Source organism: Narcine bancroftii, chromosome 11 (genome assembly GCF_036971445.1).
Source record: "Narcine bancroftii isolate sNarBan1 chromosome 11, sNarBan1.hap1, whole genome shotgun sequence".
In the NCBI taxonomy this organism is placed as follows: domain Eukaryota; kingdom Metazoa; phylum Chordata; class Chondrichthyes; order Torpediniformes; family Narcinidae; genus Narcine; species Narcine bancroftii.
Window position 1 is genome coordinate 62,893,296 of NC_091479.1, and position 22,397 is coordinate 62,915,692.

The 22,397-nt window shown below is 45.0% G+C and overlaps 1 protein-coding gene across 2 annotated transcripts in view; it reads right to left on the reverse strand.

The window, feature by feature from the left end:
- Positions 1-22,397, reverse strand: part of tmtc1 (transmembrane O-mannosyltransferase targeting cadherins 1) — a 164,220-nt gene that overhangs the window by 77,015 nt on the left and 64,808 nt on the right. For both annotated transcript variants that reach the window (XM_069903126.1, XM_069903127.1), the window contains exon 8: positions 1,948-2,069. In XM_069903126.1, the coding sequence (XP_069759227.1) occupies positions 1,948-2,069 (122 nt within the window). The remainder of the gene's footprint in view (positions 1-1,947; positions 2,070-22,397) is intronic.

Consider the following 22,397-nt stretch of genomic DNA (forward strand, 5'->3'; position numbering starts at 1 on the left):
AGTAGGAGATACTTGTCCACTTTTCCCATGGTCCTTCTGTCCAGATACTTTACAGACTGGTAATTGCACCAAAAAGATTTGTTCTCTCTCTTCTCTGAACTAAATTCCAATATCCATCACTGCTAAAATTGATGTCCTGTATTCCTAAAAATTAAGCGGAGCACTAAAGAAGAATTTATCAAAATGATGTGATAAAGCTGTTAGTTATGTTATGCGAGAAAAAAAGTGGGTAAAGCCGAGGTACTGAAAAACTGAAACAATTTCAAGTGGAGAAATTGTCTAGTCCAGACAGAATAAATTCTGGGATGGAAAGGGATAAATTTTAATGAAGATGGATTCAAAATATGTTATTGAAAATGGTACAGACTTTGCAAATGTGTCAGTCACAGTCCTCTGATCATCCTCTGGAGGGGGTGCGGGGGAATGCAGGCTGCCAATATCGCAGCTTTGGTCAAAATATCAAGGGGGGAGGCAGGTTTGGATATTCCATGCAGCAAGCCCATGGAAACAATAATGCAAGCGAAAGTTAACATCAGAGACTGATGAAGTAGAGTCATGACAGATCTTCAGCAATGTTCTTGCCCTCTTCCCATCATCCTTTATATTCTTAGTACCCAGGAATCTATTTATTATGAATCTCAGTGGCTGCATTGCCACAGCCTCTGTGGTGAATAATTTTGAAGACCCAACATTCCTGAGTGCAAAAAAAAATCTTCTTCATAGTTATCATGACCCAAACTTTATTCTTAAACTGTGAGGCTAGTTCTAGACCATCTTTGCCACATTTGCAGCCACCTGATGAAGCCCTATTTGTAAATTTCAATTAAATCACCTCTCAATATAGGAAAATGCAGGGTTCATCTATTCAATCTCTCACATGTTAAACCTCCATCCCTTAGTAAATCTACATTCGCTCCGTGGCAAGTATATCTTATTTTTATGTTGGAAGACCAAATTTTGCATAAATCTCCAGGGTGTTGCCTCACCAGAGCATTGGACTGGAATACAGAGGATCATCAAAACTGCTGAGAAGGTCATTGGAGTTTCCCTTCCTGTACTGAAGATGTTTATGGGGTGTGTTGTTAAAGAAGGCTCAAAGAATTATTTAGGACCCTTTCCATCCAGCCACAGCATCTTTGACCCACTACCATTAAAAAGGAGGTACAGGAGCATCAAAACCAGGATGGCCAGACTGTGAAACAGCTTCTTCCTATAGGTTGTGAGCGGCATCCAGCAAATCATCTCAAAATATTTATATTTATTTATTTTAAATGATATGTTTATGTTTGTATGTGATTATTATGTGGTGTGTTTGTGTCTGTGTGGGGTGTGTGTGTGTGTGTTTCTGTGGCATTGTGGTCTGGTGAAGATGATAAACTTTACTACAATGCTCAAATCCTCTCAGAATAAAGACCAACGTACTCTTAAATGCTTGCTCTATCCGTGTTGGCTTTTAGTGACTCACAGCCCTATGATCATCAACTTTTCTCAATCTCTCACTATTTACAGAGTGTTCTATTTTTCTGAAGTCAATGACATCACATATTTTTGCATTGCCTTTCACCATCCCTGGACATGCCCACTCTTTGAATTCTCTTTAAATGCTTCACTCAGCTCCCAATAGCACCTTGAATTTAGAAAGTTGGCTTTTATGGTCCGGTGAGAACTTCCCATTCAAACACATCAGTGGGCCCGGAGTCACATGTTGACCAACAGTGAATAAAGAAGGTCTTCCCAAAACGTCATGAGTGAACATGGGTTTTAAATGACAACCCTGAGACTAACTTTATTCAAGCAAAATTCCGGGTACCCTTGAATTTAAATTACCCAGCTTCCACAGTGGGATTCAAACCTGCGTCAAGGGTTCAGAACTCTGGCTGCAAGGCCTGAAACGTGACCACAGCACCACCGTTCCCCAGACAATCGATCTCACATCGTAGTCCTTACCTGGGCATGTACAGCACCCGCTCTGCCACCACGAACCCCACTTTGAAAAAAAGGTTGCTGGCTGGGACGAATGGGAGGACCAGGAAAAGCAGACCCACTAAAACTTCTCTGTGATCCTGCTTCTGCAGAGAAAGCCAGAAGGGAGAAGAATGGTGTCAGCTCATGGATTAATCAAACAAAATTGTATATGGCACATGCACTCGCAATCAAATTCAGTTGTAAAACGGTAAATATGGAACAATCCAAATGCTTTCCAAAACAACAAATGAAACAATTAACATGATGTAAGTGCCTAGTGGGAGTGGGATGTACTCACAAAATGTTATAAAGAGCAGATGAGGCTCTCAGTCAAATGTCCCATCCCAATGTCAGTGTAGCACCTTGGCATTGCAGACCTGCAGAGGTCTGTGCCTAAGATCCTGGTGGCCTTGGTTGGCAGTCCACACCCAGGAGGGTGGTGGGCTCCATGGAGCAGCAGAACACCAGTGTTGGAGGATACCCGTCCCCCCCACTGAGAAGGAGAAGCCTGAGAGAGGGCTCTGCAGGATAGGGGACCACAGCACGGGGCTTGGTGGTCGCAGCTGCTGGTGACCATCTTCTGGGAGCTGGAAATCAGGACTGGGACTAGTCAAAGTGCTGATGGTGAGTAGGGCTCCTTAAGGGCCTTGGATGCTGACAACTTCTCAATCACATTGTGGGTTCAGAATCAAGGGCAGAGGGGTGACACGAATTCCTCAAGATCAGGTTCGCCACTGGACCAAACAGGAGACCAGGTGGCTGCAGAGATTACAAGAGTGCAGGAAGTAGTGACATCAGAGGAGATGGCAAAATCCATAGGCGCTCCATGTCTCTGGAGGGGCTCTCTTGTGCATCTCTTTCTCATCTTGACAGCGGTGCTGGGCTGGAGGCACCTGTCTGTGTGACTCCACAGGGCAAAGAGAGGAAAATAAATGTTGTGTATTTTGTGTACCTGACAGTGAAGGAATCTTCCACTGGACTGAAGTGGAGGCTTGAACAAAGCCTGAGCATGTGACTGATTTCAGTTCCATTTTCGAGTCATGGTGGGCACGGCACTCCTGCTGGTTGGCTACACCTTAGAAAGAGGGTCAGATCTGGCAGAGCTCCCATTACTTCCCTCACCTCAACTCCCTGAGCAACACGACCATCATACAAGGGCCGGGAAGTTTTATTCACCCACCTGATCTTAATAAAAACACACCAAAATGCTGGGCAAGCTGTGCCAGTCTTTCAGCTAGGAATTCAGCCAGCCTGTTTTTACTACAATCACAGCGTCTGCAGACTTTCGTGTCCCACCCACCTTATCTTAATCAAGAAATACAGTGCTCCAAAGCATTCCAGAAACACAAAAGTGATGTAACTGCACACGCACGTTCATTCAAAAACACAGAAACAGAAAATATATTGTCGCAACCTGGGCGAAGTCCTTCAGAATCAAGTTTTCCTTGGCAGCATCTCCAAGTAAGGCATGAGGCAAAGGGAGCAAATTTTGATATGGAGAAATCGGAAATGAATAATGACGCTGGGACCAATATCAGGGCTATTACTTTTGCAACTATCTTGCATTCTGGGAAAATGATCAACTTCAATGGAAGCTTTTTAAAAATGAGGAGGGTGAGGGGGTTCAGGAATCCTGTCGTAATGCACACTGTCAAGAAGAATTATTCCCTGAACCCCGATTGTTAGCAAATCGCTGAACCAAACCTTCCCATTTACAAGGCCAATTGCTCTTATCTCTGCCAAATAAGAATCAGATCAGTTTAAACCTTGGGCCAACAAAATAACGAATAGCTTTCAGAAATCAGCACCGTTTCCCATATTAAAGACACAAAATTTCAGAGAACAGGGAATTCAGCACAAACCAAGTTGTCAGAAATTACTTGTTCATGAGGGCACAATCGTGTGGTGTTTATTTTATTGATGTAAAGATTCAGAGCTCAAAGCCAATAACATCAGTTTAAATTCCATGCCAGCAATTAGAGTTTGAAAGTAGCAGAAAATGCTCACCAAAGCTGTGGTTGATAATTGGAAAACTTCAATGAGCTCCACCCATGCCCCTTTAAAAAGGAAAACTGTGGTCTGGCCGAATATGCTTCCAATTAGATAGGGTGGGGGAGGGGGAGTTGCTGGACCATGAAAGATTTGAACATTGGGATAAGAACTTGAAGCCACAATTTTCACTGACACAGGAGACAAATGTTAACAACAATCACAAGAGTGATTGGTGGAAAAACTTCAAGCAAACCATTCCGATGCATCATAGAGGGTGGGAAAAAAAAGCAAATCACACGACTACCTTTGTCAGCACAACGAAGGACAGACAGCAGTGAGAGGCTCACAAATTAAAAGTTTAATAATGCATTGTGGTAAGCCACTGTAAATACGTTTGGACATGCTGTGTGGACGCACTAGGACATGCACCTAGCTGGTTGTGCCTGAACCTCCTCCCACTGACCCCTGAACAAAGGCGACTGTGCCACAGCCCCCTCCTCAGTTCAGGGCAGTCACCCAACATGAGCGTGCCTCCATTCTGTCGTTAATAAAAGCCTATCAACTCCTCTACAACTTCTAGTCTTTGAAGTGACTGACAGCACATCAATTTCTTAACTACACTTTTTTTGAGGATGGAGCAGATCCTGAAGCCAGAAAAGCTGGCGTTACAATCACCCGACACATCCAACAACTTCAAACTCTGGCTGCGTGGCTTCAGAGCGTTCCTGCGGGCCTCCTCTGCTGTCGTCCGATCACTGGATGACAGGCTGTATTCCCGGGTACTCGATGATCAGGGACGCCCAGTCGTTCCCATCAGCAACGGACATTCTGAAAAGTCAGTACAGGAGGAAGGTAAACAAAGTTTACATGAGGCACCTCCTGGCTACCCGTAAGCAGCGACCCAGGGAAATCAAGCGGCGAGTATCTTTGGGCGAACCCTTGACTGCAAGGCTGTGATGAACACAGACAACCTGATTCAAGACACCTAGGTCGCAGGCATAAGATCCAGTTACATCTGCCAGGGACAGTTAGAGAAAGATGAGCTCAATTTGCAGAAGGTGTTCGAGCTAGCAGACATATTAGAGGTGGCCCTCCAAAATATGACGCGTACTCTGCCAACAATGCAGCCGCCTCGTGGTTACTGCAGGCACAGCCATCTCAGGAAGTGGGAGGAATGCAGGCCTGCGGAATACTGCCACGTCCCACCAGCAACCCAACTACGACACTTCACAAGGACCTGGTGTTACTTCTGCGATTTGTAGAAACACCCAAGAAAACGCTGACCTGCAAAATCTCTTCGAGTACCCCTGCTATATCCATAGCGACTGGGGTTCCTCGTTTATGAGCGATGAACTGCATCAGGACTTGCTGGCCAGATGTATTGCCACGAGAAGGACCACCAACTACAACCCCTGAGGGAACGGGGAGGTGGAAAGGGAGAAAGCTATCATCTGAAGGCAATACTCCTAAGGCCTCAAGGCCTTCCATTCACCCGTTGGCAAGATGACCTCCCCGAGGCCCTCAGATCACTCTTATGCACCGCCACCAGTGCCTCTCCACATGAAAGGATGTTTTCCTTCCCCAGAAAGTCCATTTCAGTGACCTCGCTGTCATCCTGGTTGACGACCCCAGGGCAGTCCTACTCCGGAAGCACATGAGGAGCCATAATTCTGACCCACTGGTCCATCTCCTTCATGCCTACCCCCAAATATGCCTACATGGCGCATCCCAATGGGCGCGAGGACACAGTCTCCGTTTGGGACCTGCCGCACTCAGGAGTCCCCGAGACCATTACTGACCACCTTGCAGACCCTTCATCTCCCACTATCCATGCACCAGCATCATGGCATGTTACCCCTCTCCCAGTGGAGGACATGTTAGATCTGGGTCAGGTGTCCCAGACCAACCGAAATTCAACACTTGCACCACAGCTGCCACTACGACAGTGGCAACAGCCAGGCCAGACCACCCGACTTAACCTGTAAGAGCTTTTAACCATATAACCACTTACAGCACAGAACAGGCCAGTTCGGCCCTACTAGTCCATGCCGTAACAAATCCCCACCCTCCTAGTCCCACTGACCAGCACCCGGTCCATACCCCTCCAGTCCTCTCCTCTCCATGTAACTATCCAGTCTTTCCTTAAATGTAACCAATGATCCCGCCTCGACCACGTCTGCCGGAAGCTCATTCCACATTTTGGAGTACTGTGTACAGTTTTGGTCACCAAATTATAGGAAAGATATAAACAAAATGGGAGTGCAGAGGAGGTTCACGAGAATGTTGACAGGATTTCAGGGTCTGAGTTACAGGGAAAGGTTGTGCAGACTGGGGCTTTTTTCTCTGGAGCGTAGAAGATTGAGAGGGGACTTGATAGAGGTGTTTAAGATTTTAAAAGGGACAGACAGAGTAAATGTGGATAGGCTTTTTCAATTAAGAAAGGGGGAGATTCAAACTAGAGGACATGGTTTAAGATTGAAGGGGGAAAATTATAAGGGGAACATGAGGGGAAATTTCTTTACGCAGAGGGTGGTGGGGATGTGGAATGAGCTTCCGGCAGACGTGGTCGAGGTGGGATCATTGGTTACATTTAAGGAAAAACTGGATCGTTACATGGATAGGAGGGGACTAGAGGGGTATGGACCGGGTGCTGGTCAGTGGGACTAGGAGGGTGGGGATTTGCTACGACATGGACTAGTAGGGCCAAACTGCCCTGTTCTGTGCTGTAAGTGGTTATATGGTTATCCCTACCACCCTTTGTGTAAAGAAATTTCCCCTCATGTTCCCCTTATAATTTTCCCCCTTCAATCTTAAACCATGCCCTCTAGTTTGAAGCTCCCCCACTCTTAATTGAAAAACCCTATCCACATTTACTCTGTCTGTCCCTTTTAAAATCTTAAACACCTCTATCAAGTCCCCCCTCAATCTTCTACGCTCCAGAGAAAAAAGCCCCAGTCTGCACAACCTTTCCCTGTAACTCAAACCTTGAAATCCTGTCAACATTCTCGTGAACCTTCTCTGCACTCTCTCTATTTTGTTTATATCTTTCCTATAATTTGGTGACCAAAACTGTACACAGTACTCCAAATTTGGCCTCACCAATGCCTTGTACAATTTCATCATAACCTCCCTACTCTTGAATTCAATACGCCGATTTATGAAGGCCAACATTCCAAATGCCTTCTTCACCACACCATCTACCTGAGTATCAGCCTTGAGGGTACTATTTACCACAACTCCTAAATCCCTTTGTTGCTCTGCACATCTCAATAGCCTACCATTTAATGCATATGACCTATTAGATTTGCCTTTCCAAAATGTAACACCTCACACTTATCTGTATTAAATTCCATCAGCCATTTCTCAGCCCACACCTCCAGCCTTCCTAAATCACCTTTTAATCTACGGTAATCTTCGTCACTGTCCACAACACCACCAATCTTTGTATCATCCCCGCAAACTTGCTTATCCAGTTCTCCACCCCAACTTCCAGATCGTTAATATATATAACAAACAATAGTGGACCCAGGACCGATCCCTGAGGAACTCCACTAGTCACCGGCCTCCAACTGGACAAACAATTTTCTACCACTACTCTCTGACACCTCCCATCCAACCATTGCTGAATCCTTTTCACCCCATCGGACTCTTTTTAAAAACAAGGGGTGAATGTGGTAACCCACTGTATATAGGTTAGGATGTACTAGGATGCACCCCTCGCTGACTGTGGCTGAGGCTCCTCCCATTGACCCCTGAAATAAGGGGACTGTGCCGCAGTCGACCAACACAGGTGGATATCCATTCTGTAGTAAATCAAAGCCTCTCAGTTTCTCTACAACTTCTAGCCTTTGAAGTTACTGATGGTGCATCAAGCATGATTTTTTCCCAATTCCCCCACACATCTCCTTAACGACTTCAGATTCCCGAACTGGACCGCCGCATCTTGACGAAGGCTGTCCAGTCCCTTTATACTTTTATTCCCCACACAGAAGGTCTGAAATTGTGCCTTATGATTTTTCAAAGAATCAGCTCTCGCTTCAAGATGAACAAAATGTCATCGATCTGAATGTGTTTCCCCCCCCCCCCCCCCCTCTTCCTAAGCTGCCTGATCTGAGTATCTACAGCACTGTACGTTCCATCAGCTGCTAAAGATGCAACATTTTGGAAAGACCTTTTTTTCTCTAAATGTACTTCTATATTTCAGGTAATGTTGGAAATTAAGTGACATAAACATAAAGAAACTCCACGACAAGGAAATGGGGAAAGTTGGAGTATTTTTAAATCGGCCGAGCAAGGAGTTTTAAAGTGTGCTATTTTCCCAGCATGGCTGTGTGATCTCATTGGATCGTGAAGCCATGATGTGGGTCACTACCTTCACAGCTTCGCACCGAGGGCTTAGAGATTAGTGAGCACATTGCTTTGTGAATAAACCTCCAAGTCTCTGGTTGGAGAACTGCAGTGCCTCAAGGAATGCTGAAAATGATACAAATCGGCAACAAGGGCTGGTGAAGAATACAGTCATTTGGCACATTTTGGAGCAATCTCAGTGCACCAAAGTTGACCTTTTGCAATGCTTTATTCCAAGCATTTACGCGACATCTTGTTTATCAGATGCTTTGTACTGATGGCAAAAAATTGCAGACACGGCGTGGAAAAGTTGACCTGTTGTGTGTGTGCCAAAGGCATGATCGGAATGGGAGTGAGAAAACATGGTTGTTCTCAGCTGGTCAAAGTGGGCATTTGCAGGTCCAGGCAGTCACTCAACACTGTCCTGTCAGTTTAGAAATAGCCAAGCATTTAAGTTGCCAAAAGGAAGGTCACACTTTGACAGATCCAAAGTCAGGGCCAGCAAAAAAACCAATTCAAAGAGTTGACACATCTATAAGCAGCATCCATAACCTGGGAGTTCAGTAAGACATTGAAAAGCTTGGTTGCGAGAAGGCTGTTGCCAAAGATGGAAAAACCTCAAACAAAGGATTTGACATGTGAAATAATATTGCCTGGACTGTTGAACAATGAGCGAAAACACGTTATGTATCGAGCATTGATGGAAACCAACTGTGATGAGATTTTGCAGACATTACTTCCAATGGACTGTACAGCACAACGGAAAAGGACTCTAAGAATAATTATCTATTAATGTAAACAGGCTAAATTGAACGGGGAACGACTGAGCCAATGGAAGCAGGATAGGAAAAACGTTTTTCAGAGATAAAGTTGCACCTTGTTTCAAAGATGTTTGCTCAAGTACAGTTCCACTTGAAATTCACATACACACGTCAGACTAGAAACCACCAATATCTCTGAGCGAAAGCTCTGCAAAAGGTAGTGGATGCATCCCAGTACATCACAGCCAAAACTCTCCCCACGTTGGAGAAAGTCCACATGGAACGCTGCCATTGGAAAGCAGCAGCAAACACCAAGGATCCACACCACTCAGGACATGCTCTGTTCTTGCTGCTGCCATCAAGAAAGAGGCACAGGACACAGGCCACATGATCAGGTTCAGGAACAGTTGCTTCACCTCCATCATCAGACTCTGAAACAACAAACTCAATCAGAGACATTCGTGTAATCGTCGTTATCCTCTAATAGTCAACGCACCCTGTTCTGGTCAAAAAAAAATTGGGCATTTTTTATGACCCCTGTAAAAGTCAACCCCCCTTTTTTTGACCATGACCGCCCAAGCTCCTAATGCCCCGACAGCGGACCCTTGCCCTGATCGTCCGACCATCAGAGCTTCTGACCCCTGGCCACCTACCTACCAGAGCTCCTGACAGCGGACCTTTGCCCCAGTCGCTCATCCACCGGAGATCCTGACCCCCCTTCCGCCCACCAGAGATCTCGAAGACCTGACAGTGGACCCTCACCCCCATTGCTCACCAACCGGAGCTCCCGATGCATTGGCCGCCTACCCATCCAAGCTCCCGACACCTTGGCCACCCGTCCATCCGAGCTCACGACTGCAGATCCTCACCCGGACCACCCACCCATCCAAGCTCCTAACCACACAATTTTTGTCACCCACAACATGATCCCATCACCGGACACATCTACCCCACGCCACCTACCACAAGGACTGCTCCCTCTGCAACTCCCTCATCCACTCATCCCTTCCCATTAACTGTCCCCTCAGTACCTACACCAGTCTCCACTTGCATCCTCACCACCTCCCTCACAACCATTCAGGGCCCCAAACAACCTTTCCAAGAGAAGTAACACTTCACTTGTGAATTTTAAAATTCGACACACAGCACAGTAACAGGCCATTTCAGCCACGAATCCATGCCGCCCAATTTACACCCAATTAACTTACACCCCTGGTACATTTCAAACAGTGGGAGGAAACCGGAGCCTCCGGGGAAAACCCATGCAGACACAGGGAGGATGTGCAAACTCCTTACAGACAGCACGGGATTCGAAGCCCAATCCAGATCGCTGGTGCTGTAAGCGCATTGTTGCTACACCCGCCATGTCGCCCATCATCTAAAGGGTCACCTACTGCATTCAGTGGCCTTCCCTACATTAGAGAAACTGGGTTCAGACTAGGAGATCACTCCGTTCTGGCCGCATCAATGACAGGGATCTCCCAGAGGCCAACCATTTCAATTCTGCACTCTATTCCTGTGCTGACCTGTATGTCCATGGCCTCATGCACTGCCAAACCAGGGCTGCTCATAAATTGGATGGGCACTCTCCAACTGTGTGGCATTACCTCGACTTCTCCTGTTTCCGTTGCCCCATCCCTGTTTCCTTCCCTCCAGATTCCCCAAACCCATCCCTATTCCCTCTCCATTTAGAGAGCTCTCTGTGATGCACTGTTAGCCAGAATCAGACACACACAAAGATAAAGACTGTACAACAGTCTAACAGTGCACCACAATTTAATCCACAAAGACTTCCACAGAGCCAGGTTGGCTGTGGCTGCAGCAACTCTGAGAGAGGCCTCGGGAATATCCCAGAGGGTGATTGACACCCAACCAGGTGGGGCTTGATCCCTTCAGGCTGACTGATTGACAGCCGGCCAGGTGTTGTCCTGTCCCCTTACACTCCTGCAGGTACAGAGGTTGCCCCCTGCAGTAGGCTGGTGGTGTACCACCACACTCTCCCCTTCCATCAGCTGTCATGCACCCCCACCCACCTATGACCTCCTGTTTGTGGGCCTGTGCTCCCCCCCTCCCAGCACCATTTTATTCAGGCACCTGCCTTCATTTTGCTCATAACTTGATGAAGATTCAGGCACAAAATGCTGGTTATGTTTTTATCTTTGCTCCACAAAGAATGTTGCATGACTTGCTGGATTTATCCAGCATTTTTGTTTGAACTATGCACAGGTGCTCCCCTACTTACTATTTTTCAAAGTTTGAACCCATACTTTGAATTCCAATCAGTTCCGTGTTTGTGAGATGCAGCACAGTACGCTCTTGCGACGCTGGGTGATGACAGCATCTCTCACGAGTATCGTACAGCATATTCTTCATGCCCAGGGTGCTTTAAGCTCTGTACATTAATGATCCTCTCAGTGTGGAATAAAGGTATTCAAAACTTCATTGTAAAAAAAATAGCCGCAATATTCTTTCTCGACTTACGATTTTTTTTTTTTTTTTTTTAAATCGACTTATGGTGGGCTTGCCGGAACGTATCCCCATTGTAGGTGGCAGAGCAATAAATTTGAACTTTCAATGAAGGTGAGAAAGATCTGGACTGGTTAAAACATAGTGGCGCTTAGGAACGTGGCCAAATTAGACAGCACCAGTGGGCTAAGTCAATAGCGGGAATGCATAACAAAACTATTTTGCCAACGCTGAGTCACATCAAACCATCCTCTGGGTGGCAAACTATCCCTCCACCCACCACAAGCTATATCCAGAGGTAGAAGTAAAAAGTAGGCCTCTCCCATTCCTTTGCACTAATAAACATCAACACAGACAGTCAGCAGTACTTGACCAGTGCTCACACATGCGGCTCGACTCTCTATCAAGTCAAACCTGCATGTGCTACCAAGATGATCTGTTGATTCCCATGAGTGGGGACAGTGCTGACTTTGGAGATGGTTTTCAGGAAGTTACATGAGCATAATCTGAAGTTGAAGACAAACAAATGCCCATTTGGTGCCATGGTTTGAGGTGGATTAGATTTTGTAGTTGTTTGTTAAATGTGCACGTGGACGATTTGTATTCCCCTGTTGAAGAGTGGTATCTTCAAGCATGGAGCTATTGTATCTATGTGTGTGTGCATTTGAACTGTGATCCCACAATGCAGCAGAATCATGGGATGTACCTCAAACACTGAGTCTTGGACTGAGCTTTCTTTTTAAACTATTTCTATTGAGTTTAACATATTAATCCTACATTCAAAGTCGATCAATATTGCAAAAAAAACATGTTGTATATACATATCACAATTTAACATAAATGTAATTCAAATCCATACATATTTGTTGATTAAACATTATTTCTTAAAAATAATTCTGGATATAAACCCAGACTTAGTCATAACACCTGTCTAATGTGATAATATGATCTAGGACAACCAGATTAAACTTGTATATAATCAATTAATCTTAAAAAGGGAATGAAAAGAAAAAAAAGGGAAAAAAAACTGAAACTAAATCTAATCTACCCTCCCTCTAATCAAGGTTAACTTATATTAAAAAAATATAAAGATATGGATCTAATAGCGACCATCAGAAACCAGACAGAGCATTGCCAGAGCATCCAAATTACTGAGCACTGAGCTTTGAGACAGCCTGAATAAACTTCTGCCCCTTGGTATTCATTTTGCATGTCTCGATAGATTCTGAAGACAATATTGTCGGGTTTCACTCTCCAATGTAAGTGAAACTTGTAATGGAAAAGAGTAAGAAAGGATCACTGGGCACAAGGACCAAGATCGAGTGTGTGGTTGTCTTGGAGAGCTAGCAAAGACATGATACCCTTCAGTATGGTTAAAAGTTTAATAACTTTATGTACATGTCCAATTGCACTGTGTACTTTCCAAGCTGAAAGCACTGAGTTCCGTTTCAATGCAAAACAACGATAATATATCTCAGAGTTCAAGATGCGTTTCTTTTTAATTTGTACTTTTTAAATTTTGCCTTTTCCCCATTCACCAATCAACCATGACTGGTTCCCATGATACCCTCTATCACTCATTTTTACGTGCACAGCTGTCATGTCTGAAAGCTGGGAGAGACCCTGTAAAACCAGTTATTTCCCACCCCCCCCCCCCCAATAATGAGTCTCTTGGTGAGGTGCCAGCATCGAAGCTTCAAATTCAGCTGAAGAGCATCTGCAGATGTTTTAATTACTTTTTCAGGGCAGCTCGAGGATTTAAGACCCATCTAGCCACACTCCATCAATGCTGTCCATCCACAAGCCATTTTAAAATCGGCAGAATTATATCTGCCTTGTCTCTTGGGAGCAGGCACACAATTTGATTTAAAAATAGATACTGCATTAAATAAAGATGCTTGAGCAGAACTTTTGCCATATTTCAGGCACATTTTATTCAAGGGAGCTCTGTCTGTCTCAAGCCACTGAGAAGCTCTTCATCCTCGGACTTATCCATTTGAACAGCATACACACCATGATCGGAAATGTTATTTCCAAACCTACTTCAGAACCAAAGGCTTCCTTCAACCTTCCTGAAAATTTTTCCAGTTCAAACATCTTAATTGTCGCTGTAGCTCCACTTTCTTTGGCTCACTTGCCTTGATTGGACAGGGGACTAACTATAAAGATTGATTCCGCTGTAGAGTGCTTTGATGAGCTTACCCTTGGAGTATAGTGTGTGTTTCTGGTCACCGAGCTGTTGGAAAGACTTCAATAATTTGGAAGGGATGCAGAGGAGATTCACTAAAATGTGGCCAGGACAGGAAGGCTTGAGCTACAGAAAGAGAATAGACTGGATGAGACTTTAATCCCAGCACATTGGAGGCTGAAAAGTGATCTTATGGAGGTTTATAAAATCATGAGGGGCATGAGAAAAGTGTGGATGGTTCAAGAACAAGAGGGCAAGAGGTTTAAGGTGAGACGGGAAAGATTTAAGAACCCAAGCAGCAACATTTTCACTCAGTGGGGAGGTCCATATCTGGAACAAGTTGCCAGAGGGCGAAAAAAAATGTCCAAGCGATTTGGATAGATTTATGGACAGGAAGGGTTCTGAAGGATATGGACCAGTTGCAGACAAATGGGATGAGTTTACAATGCCAACTTGGTCAGCATAGACAAGATGGGCCTTGGTCATTTACAGCCTGGACTTCCAGCAATGCAACCAGGAAAATTTTGTGACTTGCCTTGCGCAGCACACATCGAACCGGTCATTAACCGCTCAACTGACAGAACGTGTATGCTCTAAAGGCTCAGCAATGTGATATTACTATCACCAGGAGCCCAGGGAGTTGTGTGTGGCAGGGTGGATGAGAATGGATGTCACAATCTTGATGCAATAGTGTCCCTTTGGATTCTCACCATGAACCCAGGTGCAGCAACGGTCAAGATTCTTTCTGTACCTTTTGAGAATATTTTATTGGTTCACTGGTTCTCAATGACTGGTTCCCTATGCTTCACCAACGGCTCAGAAGTCATCCACCCATTGAGTCATGTTCTGCACCAGATTCTCAGGACCTACATCAGTCTGAACAATGGCTGCTACAGGTAAGCTCTCAGGCACGAACTCCGTGACTGGCTAGTGTATTGAGAATGTCACCAAGATCAAAGGCTTCACAACCAGGACTAACTAGAAACAGTGGTTGGATGCAGAGGTCTGGGGCCTTCTCAGAGCTCATTATTCTGCCTTCAGGAAAAGGGATAGAATGGCACTAAGATCAGCCATGGCTGAACTCTCCCATGTGATCTGGAGGGCAAAGTGGAGGTACAAGTCAAGTTTATTGTCATCTGTTTGTACAAGTACCACCCAACAAAACAGCATTCTCCACTCCTTGGTGGAATAACATGCAGACACACAACCAGACACAACACACAGAGACAAACAGTACACATGCAGGACAAGTATAATAGCTATAAAAGTAAGTAAATAAATATTATTAGTGAGAGCAGTTCCTTTGGACATTCAGCATTTTCATTGCCCAAGGGAAGAAGCTGTTCCTCAGCCTGGTGGGGCTGGCTCTGATTCTCCTGTATCTCTTCCCAGACAGGAGTAACTGAAAGATGCTGTGTGCAAAGTGGAAGGTGTCCTCAATGATTTTGCGGGTCCTCTTCAGGAAATGATCCCAGTAAATCAGATCGATGTTGGGGTGGAGGGGAGACTCCAGTGATCCTCTCTGCCACTCTTATAGTCTTGTGGATTGACCTCCGATCCATTTCTCTGTAGCAACTACCACACTGAGATACAGCCGGTCTGGATGATCTCGATAGAGCTCCTATAGAAGATTATCATAATGGTGGCCATTTGTCTTGATTGCTTCAGTCTTCTCAGGAAGTGCAGTCGCTATTGTGCCTTCCTGACAAGTGAGATGTTGAGTGTCCACAGTAGGTCACTAGTTAAGTGAACTCCAAGGAACTTGGTGTTCTCCACTCTGTCTACTACAGTTATTGATGTGTCGTGGAGAGTGGTCATTCATGGTACTCCTGAAGTCATGTCCATCTCCTGAAGTCCACGTCCACATTGAGACTCAGGTTGTTACTCTCGCACCATGCCACGAGATTTTCCACCTCTACTCTGTAGTGCGACTCATTGTTGTTGCTGATGAGGTCAACAACAGTTGTGACATCTGCAAACTTGATAGCACTGTTGGAACTGGATCTAGCGATGCAGTCATGGGCCAGTAGTGTGAACAGGAGAGGGCTGAGCACATGGCTCTGAGGTGCACCAGTGCTTAGAATGACGGTGTTTGAAATTTTGCTACCGATCCGGACAGACTGTGGTCTTTCTATTAGGAAGTCCAGAATCCAGTTACAAAGAGAGGTGTTGAATCACAGTGAGGACAGCTTCTCCACCAGCCTCTGGGGAATGATTATATTAAATGCAGAGCTGAAGTCAATGAACATCTGCCTGCCATATGACATCGATCTCCAGCTGGGCCAAGCCAGAGTGAAGCAACAAGGCTACATCATTGACTGTGGAAGGATTTCTTCTACAAGCAAATTGAAATGGATCCAGCATTTCTGGAAGGTATGCTTTGATACATTCCATCACCAGACTCTTGAGAAGGTCAGTGCCAAAGGGCGACAGTGATTGAGGCCTATTACTGTCACCCTCCTGAGTACTGGGAATTATAGACTGCTGCAGTGAAGTGTAGAAGATGTTCATGATGTCCTCCGTCAATTGGTGCATGCAGTCCTTCATTACCCGACCAGGTATGTTGTCTGATCCCACCACCTTGTTTGGGTTCACCTTGCATTGGGTTCTCCTCACCTCACCATGGCTGTTCATTAGGGGGACACAGAGCTTTCTTTGGCATCATCCTGTTCTTATCATCAAACCGTCTGTCCAGAAGGGTAGAGTTGTTGTCCTTAACTCACCAAGGTTAACTTCTGATCCGAATAGTTTTGATCCCTTACCACATGCACCTCATGTTGCTGGTGTCACACAGCTGGCTGTGGATCTTCTGTGAATACCCTCGCTTGCCTTCCAGATTGCATGGGAGAGTTCAGCCTTGGCTGACCTTAGTGCCATCCTATCTGCTGTCCTAAAGGCAAGCTCTGAGAAGGGCCAGGACCTCTGCATCCAACCATGGTTTCTGGTTAGGCCTGGTTGATCTAGGTGATATCCTCAATGCACTTGCTAATGTAACCAGTCACCGATATCATGCACTGCCACAGGTGTATCTAGGGTGGCCAATGGGGCACAGAACCAGTGTACCACTTGTTTGGGGGGGGGGGGGGCGCCCACTGTCCATGCCTTGCTTGCCTAATATCGAATTCCCAAGCCCAACAAAGAATCTCCATCTTTCAAAAGAATTTCGAGGTATGGGTCTGATGTTCTTTAATGACACAGTCATATTTTCCTTTCTGATGGAAATCAAGCCAGCATCTGTGTCAGCAATTTGAATTGATTTTAAGAGACCCTCGACTAGTCATTTTGTAAAGCCAATTCTAGCCATGAATCGATCAACAAGCACATGTTCATGTTAGATCACAAATCATTATCTCAGTGCTCAACCAAACTCCCAATCAAAATTTCAGACCAGGAAGTCGCACCACAGCTTTAAATTTGCATGAATTTGTACACTGCTGTGCTCGGGACAGCGGAACTCTTCGTGCAGTAGTGGCCGTCCGACCGTGCTCCGTAGATGGCACCGTAAGCTCTTCATGCCTTCACTCCCATTAATGAAGGTGGAAGGTAGATTGTGGCAATCAGCGTGGCCAAGAATTCAATGGGCAGGTATAAGGGTCTGCATTTCACCTGGAGGTCCTCTATCTCTGCTGATCAGAAGGTCTTCACAACAGAGACATGGGTGCACCAGTTCTCATCAATGCAAAAGTCTCTGTCTGCCCTGAAGGAGATAGGACCATCTGGCTGGATTGCTGAGACTGGAATGGTGTCCTGGAGCCATGTTTCTGAAAGAGTGCAGCACCCCTGCAGTTCCCCTCTGGTTCAGATGCAGCCTCAGTTAATCCATTTTCTTCTCCAGTCGAGAGCCCAGGTCAGAAAGGGTTAACTTTCAGTCTAACCACACTAATGCTGGCCCATTCTCCATGCTTCTGCCTTCTCCAGCAGCACTTACAATGGCCTCCCATGCATCTCCCCATGATCCGCTCCACAGTTTGCAGCAGTCTGTGTTCTGTGCTTCAGTAGGTTTAAACTGCACAGAATCTAACTGATCTGGTCTGGTTCACATTTTGTATTTTGACGAGTCTCCCGATCATAGATAAAACATAGCATATTGGGGATCTCACCGTTGTAATGAGTTGAAGAGGCCACTGCAACCTTGTGCCCCGCCATCTTTCAAAGAACGCTCAGATGATCTCTAGAGCTGTGCAAAACCAACGACACGAGACACACGTGACAAGGGATCATGACTATCATGGATCACAAGTCAACCTTGTGAGTTAAGGACAATGATGCCTCCCTTCTGGACAGACTTAATGTCATCTATGCACAGTTCGATGAGAAGAACAGGATGACACCGAAGAAAGCTTCGTGTCCCCCTGAAGAATGGGCTCCCTGCATAACCTTGGCAAAGGTGAGGAGAACCGTGTCCAAGGTGAACCCACACAAGGCAGTGGGACCAGACAACATACCTGCTTGGATATTGAAGGACCACATACACCAATTGACAGAGGTCTTCACAGACATCTTCAACATCTCCATCATTCCAGCAGGTTTCGAGACTGCCACCATCATCCAGGTAACCAAGAGGCTGACAGTAACAAGCCTCAATGACCACTGTCCTGTGGGACTGACCTCCACCATTATGAAATGCTTTGAGTGTCTGGTGGTGGAACATATCAAAGCACACCTCCCAGAGACAATGGACCCATTTTAATTCATCTATAGAAGAAACTATTCCACAGATGATGCTATAGCTTTGTCCCTTCACTCCATCCTGACTCACTTGGAGAACGACACCTCATATGCCAGGCTGTTGATCATTGAACTCAGCTCAGCATTTAATGTGATAATTCCTGGAAAGACCACAGTCTGTCAGTGTCGGCAGCAGAACATCGAACACCGTCACGTTGAGCGCTAGCGCACCTCAGGGCTGTGTGCTCAGCCTACTCAGGTTCATACTATTGACCCATGACTGCAACAGCAGATCCAGCTCCAATGGGGTCAAGTTTGCAAATGACACAACGGTAGTTGGCCTCATCAGCAACAATGATGAGATGCACTACAGAGGTGGAAAATCTTGTGAGATGGTGCGAAAGTAACAACCAAGTCTCAATGTGGACAAGACAAAGGAGATGGACACAGACCTCAGGAGGACCAGGAATGACTACCATCCACCACACTTCAACAACTCTGCAGTGGAGGGAGTGGAGAGCACCAAGTTCTTTGGAGTTCACTTAACTAGCGACCTATCATGGACACTCAACTTCTCCTCATTTGTCAGGAAGGCCCAACATCAACTGCACTTCCTGAGAAGACTGAAGCGGGGAAGGCTACCGGCCACCATTTTGACAATCATCTACAGGAGCTCTCTTGAAAGAGTCCCGGCCATCTGCATCTCAGTGTGGTATGGTTGCTGCAGAGAAATGGATCGGAAATCAATCCACAGCACCATAAAGCTGGCAGAGAGGTTCACTGGGGTCTCTTTTTCCCCCCCCCCCACCCCATCCCCACAAGTTACCAGGATCACCTGAAGAGGGTGGTTGAGGACCCCTTCCACCCTGTACACACTTCTTTCAGCTGCTTTTGTTGGGAAAGAGATAGAAGTATGAGAACTAGAAAAATCAGGCTGAGGAACTGCTTCTTCCCACGGGCAGTGAGAACGCTGAACGACCAAAGAAATGGCTCACACTAACCATCCGAGACTCTCATATTCATGAAGTGATATTTATTTATTTTATTGTATACATGAATACTTTGTCTGTATGTGTTATGTCTGGTTGTGTGTCTGTGTGTTTTTTAACCTAGGACCAGAGGATGCTGTTTCCTCGGGTTGTACTTCACATGACAATAAACCAGACGATAACGACTGGATTAGGGAGATGAAATTTAGCCACAGCTCTGGCTTGTGCTATACTCTAAACCCTGCAAAAAAAGCCATTGTACATTTGCATTGAGCTTCCCATGGTTTTTTTTTTAATTTGAGGCTTTCTTGGATCAAAGGCCATTGTCGGTCGGTGTGCAAGTGCTGATGTGAGGAGTGGATTTCATGGGAGTTGGAGAGGATGGGAGACTGGCCAGATTTGTACTGCAATCATCAAGATTGAAGACAGTGAGGAGGGTTTCAGTACAAGACGAGCTAAGCCAAAGAAAGTAACATCAGGGAGGAAATGCATATTATTCAAGACCTGGAGTTAGCTCAAGGTTACACGAGACACAAACTGCGAGCAGGCTTTCATTTTCATCGACACTCATGAAACTGCTGGTGAATGTCCTGGAAGAAAAAGCAAGAGTCGAGAGACGATGCTTATCGATACCACCTCAACGTCACTCACGGATACAGACAGTATAAGTGAATATCAGACAATTATTTGGAAAATCAAACGGCACAGAAGAAAATAAAGATCGGTTAGCTCCAAGTTCTCTGCTAATATTGCCATTTCCATTGTTCACGGCATTGTGAAAAGGATGGTAATTGTATACCAGGAACAGAATTACAATCCATTCCGGAGCATTCCTTCCTTGTTCAATTAACAAGAGATTCCTTACTAAATTACATTTCTCATGCACACCCATCTCTGACTTCTTTTGAAATGTTTTCCATGTCAATTCTTTGCTACTAATGAAGCTTTTATGGATTGAAATATGAGTGGTGAAGAAATGAATTCTTGTATGAGGACAATAAAGGAGAAAGCTATAAACAAAGCACCATCAATAACACAGCTTGTGGCTCCAGTGAGACAGTAATGTGGATTGTAATCACACAATCAATGCCAATCAACAATCATTATACATTAAAATAATATTGCGGGTTATTTTGGCGATGTTGCTGATTCTAACAGTCGAAAGATTTGACTCGCAGGTTGCTCTATTGCTATAACGACCTCAAGTTCCACAATCATCTTCAATTCCTCAACTGGTCGGCAGTACGTTCCTAAACCTTACAATTGACACCCGAGTCCTGGCAGCAGCGCAACTGAAGCTCAAACACCTAAAAGCTCCTTTCCCTCTCACACTCTGTTGGGAAATCTGGTTGACACCAGGTTTATTTTTTTTTAAGCTCAACAAATAAGGTTGGATTGTCCTCTTCAAAGGACCCCAATAGATTCACCAAAAATTTCACAAATTCACACGGCCTCTGTTCAATGATAATACATTCTCTATAACAGATTCTGGAGATCTCCCAATGTCTCCCGACAGGCTCAAGAGGTCAATATTTTATCTACCTTCTTTCCCAAAGAGTGGAATCATCTCCACTGCCCTTTCATCTGCAGGAAACATCCCAGAATGGTAGAATTTTGGAAGATCATCACCAGCACTCCCACTCTCAAAGGTATAGGTGCTCATTAGCAGTTAGTCCAGGTTCGATTCCAGCGCTGTCTGCAAGGAGTTTCTACCTTCTCCCAGTGTCTGCGTGGGTTTCCTCACTCCAGTCAAAACGTAGGTTAATTGGGCGGCTTGGGCTTGTGGGCCAGGAAAGCCTGTTATCACACTGTAAGTCTAATTAACCTCTTGCCATTTATTAAAAACTATTAATTTATTTTATTTCCTTCTTTCTCTGAATCCTGGTTTCTTCAGGATCTTTGATAGCATTTATGTCTTCTTCCCTGAAGACAGAGACAAAATATTTATTTAATTCCTCTGCCTTTCCTTTGCACACATCAAAGTCTTTGTCTTTGCGAGCCTTTTTCTTTTTACATATTAGGGAAGATTTTGCAATCTGTTTCTAAGTAGGGAAGTTTAGAAAGACAATTCCAGGTCTTGGGAAAGGCATATCCACCAATAGATGCACGGAGCATGGACAAACTGACGTGTAAAACGGTTGGAGAAGCTTGCAGGGATCAGGAGGCACCAAGATACCCACCCGGAATTCAAAGAGAGAGTGTAGGGTGGGGATTGCCTAAGGGCATGAAGGAGAAACGTCAACAATGACACAAGTGAGAGCTGAGTAAGACGGGATATTGAATGCAACATCAGAGAAGAGAAGGTAGAAGAAAGCTCAGTGCAACCTCCTGCCCGGAAATTACACTGGAGCTGAATCGGAGTTTTAAAAAAAAACATCTGCAGATGAACAAAAGATGCAACAGTGAAACAAACCCAGGACATTACATTTCAAGGGAAGCTTTAAAACCCCAATGTCTGTATTTACTTCATACTTGGAAAACGATAACTGGAATTCTTTAAGGGAACATAAAACATTTCCAGTTTGACATTAAATTACTTTTTTCTTTTCCAAATTCTGAGCCAAAATGTTTTTTTTTTATATATTTCACTTACATTTTCCACAAATAATTACAGAGAAAAGCTTTTGATCTCTTTTTCTTCAAGGCAACAACTGCACATTAGGGAGAAGGAAGAACTGAGTGAAATGGAGCTCATCAATTTTTCACACAATGTGAGACAGACTCACACCCACACACACAGACGCACACCGACACACACAACCCTCCAAGTGGAGAATTCAACCAGAGAGGTTAAAAAAATTGGTGAGCATATTGAATTACATGGAGAAAGGTTTCCTCCACCAATAGCATCACGGTGTTCAGCTTGTGTAGATTTGGGCACCCAGAGCTATAACAGTCCAATCGCCAGTGGACCATTTTGCTCACTTAAGGCATTGAGAAAGCAAATCCTGCCCTAAATTACCAAGAATGTTAGGTTAGTTTAACAATAATCAAGAAGTAATGTGGCAGTAAAATTGATGT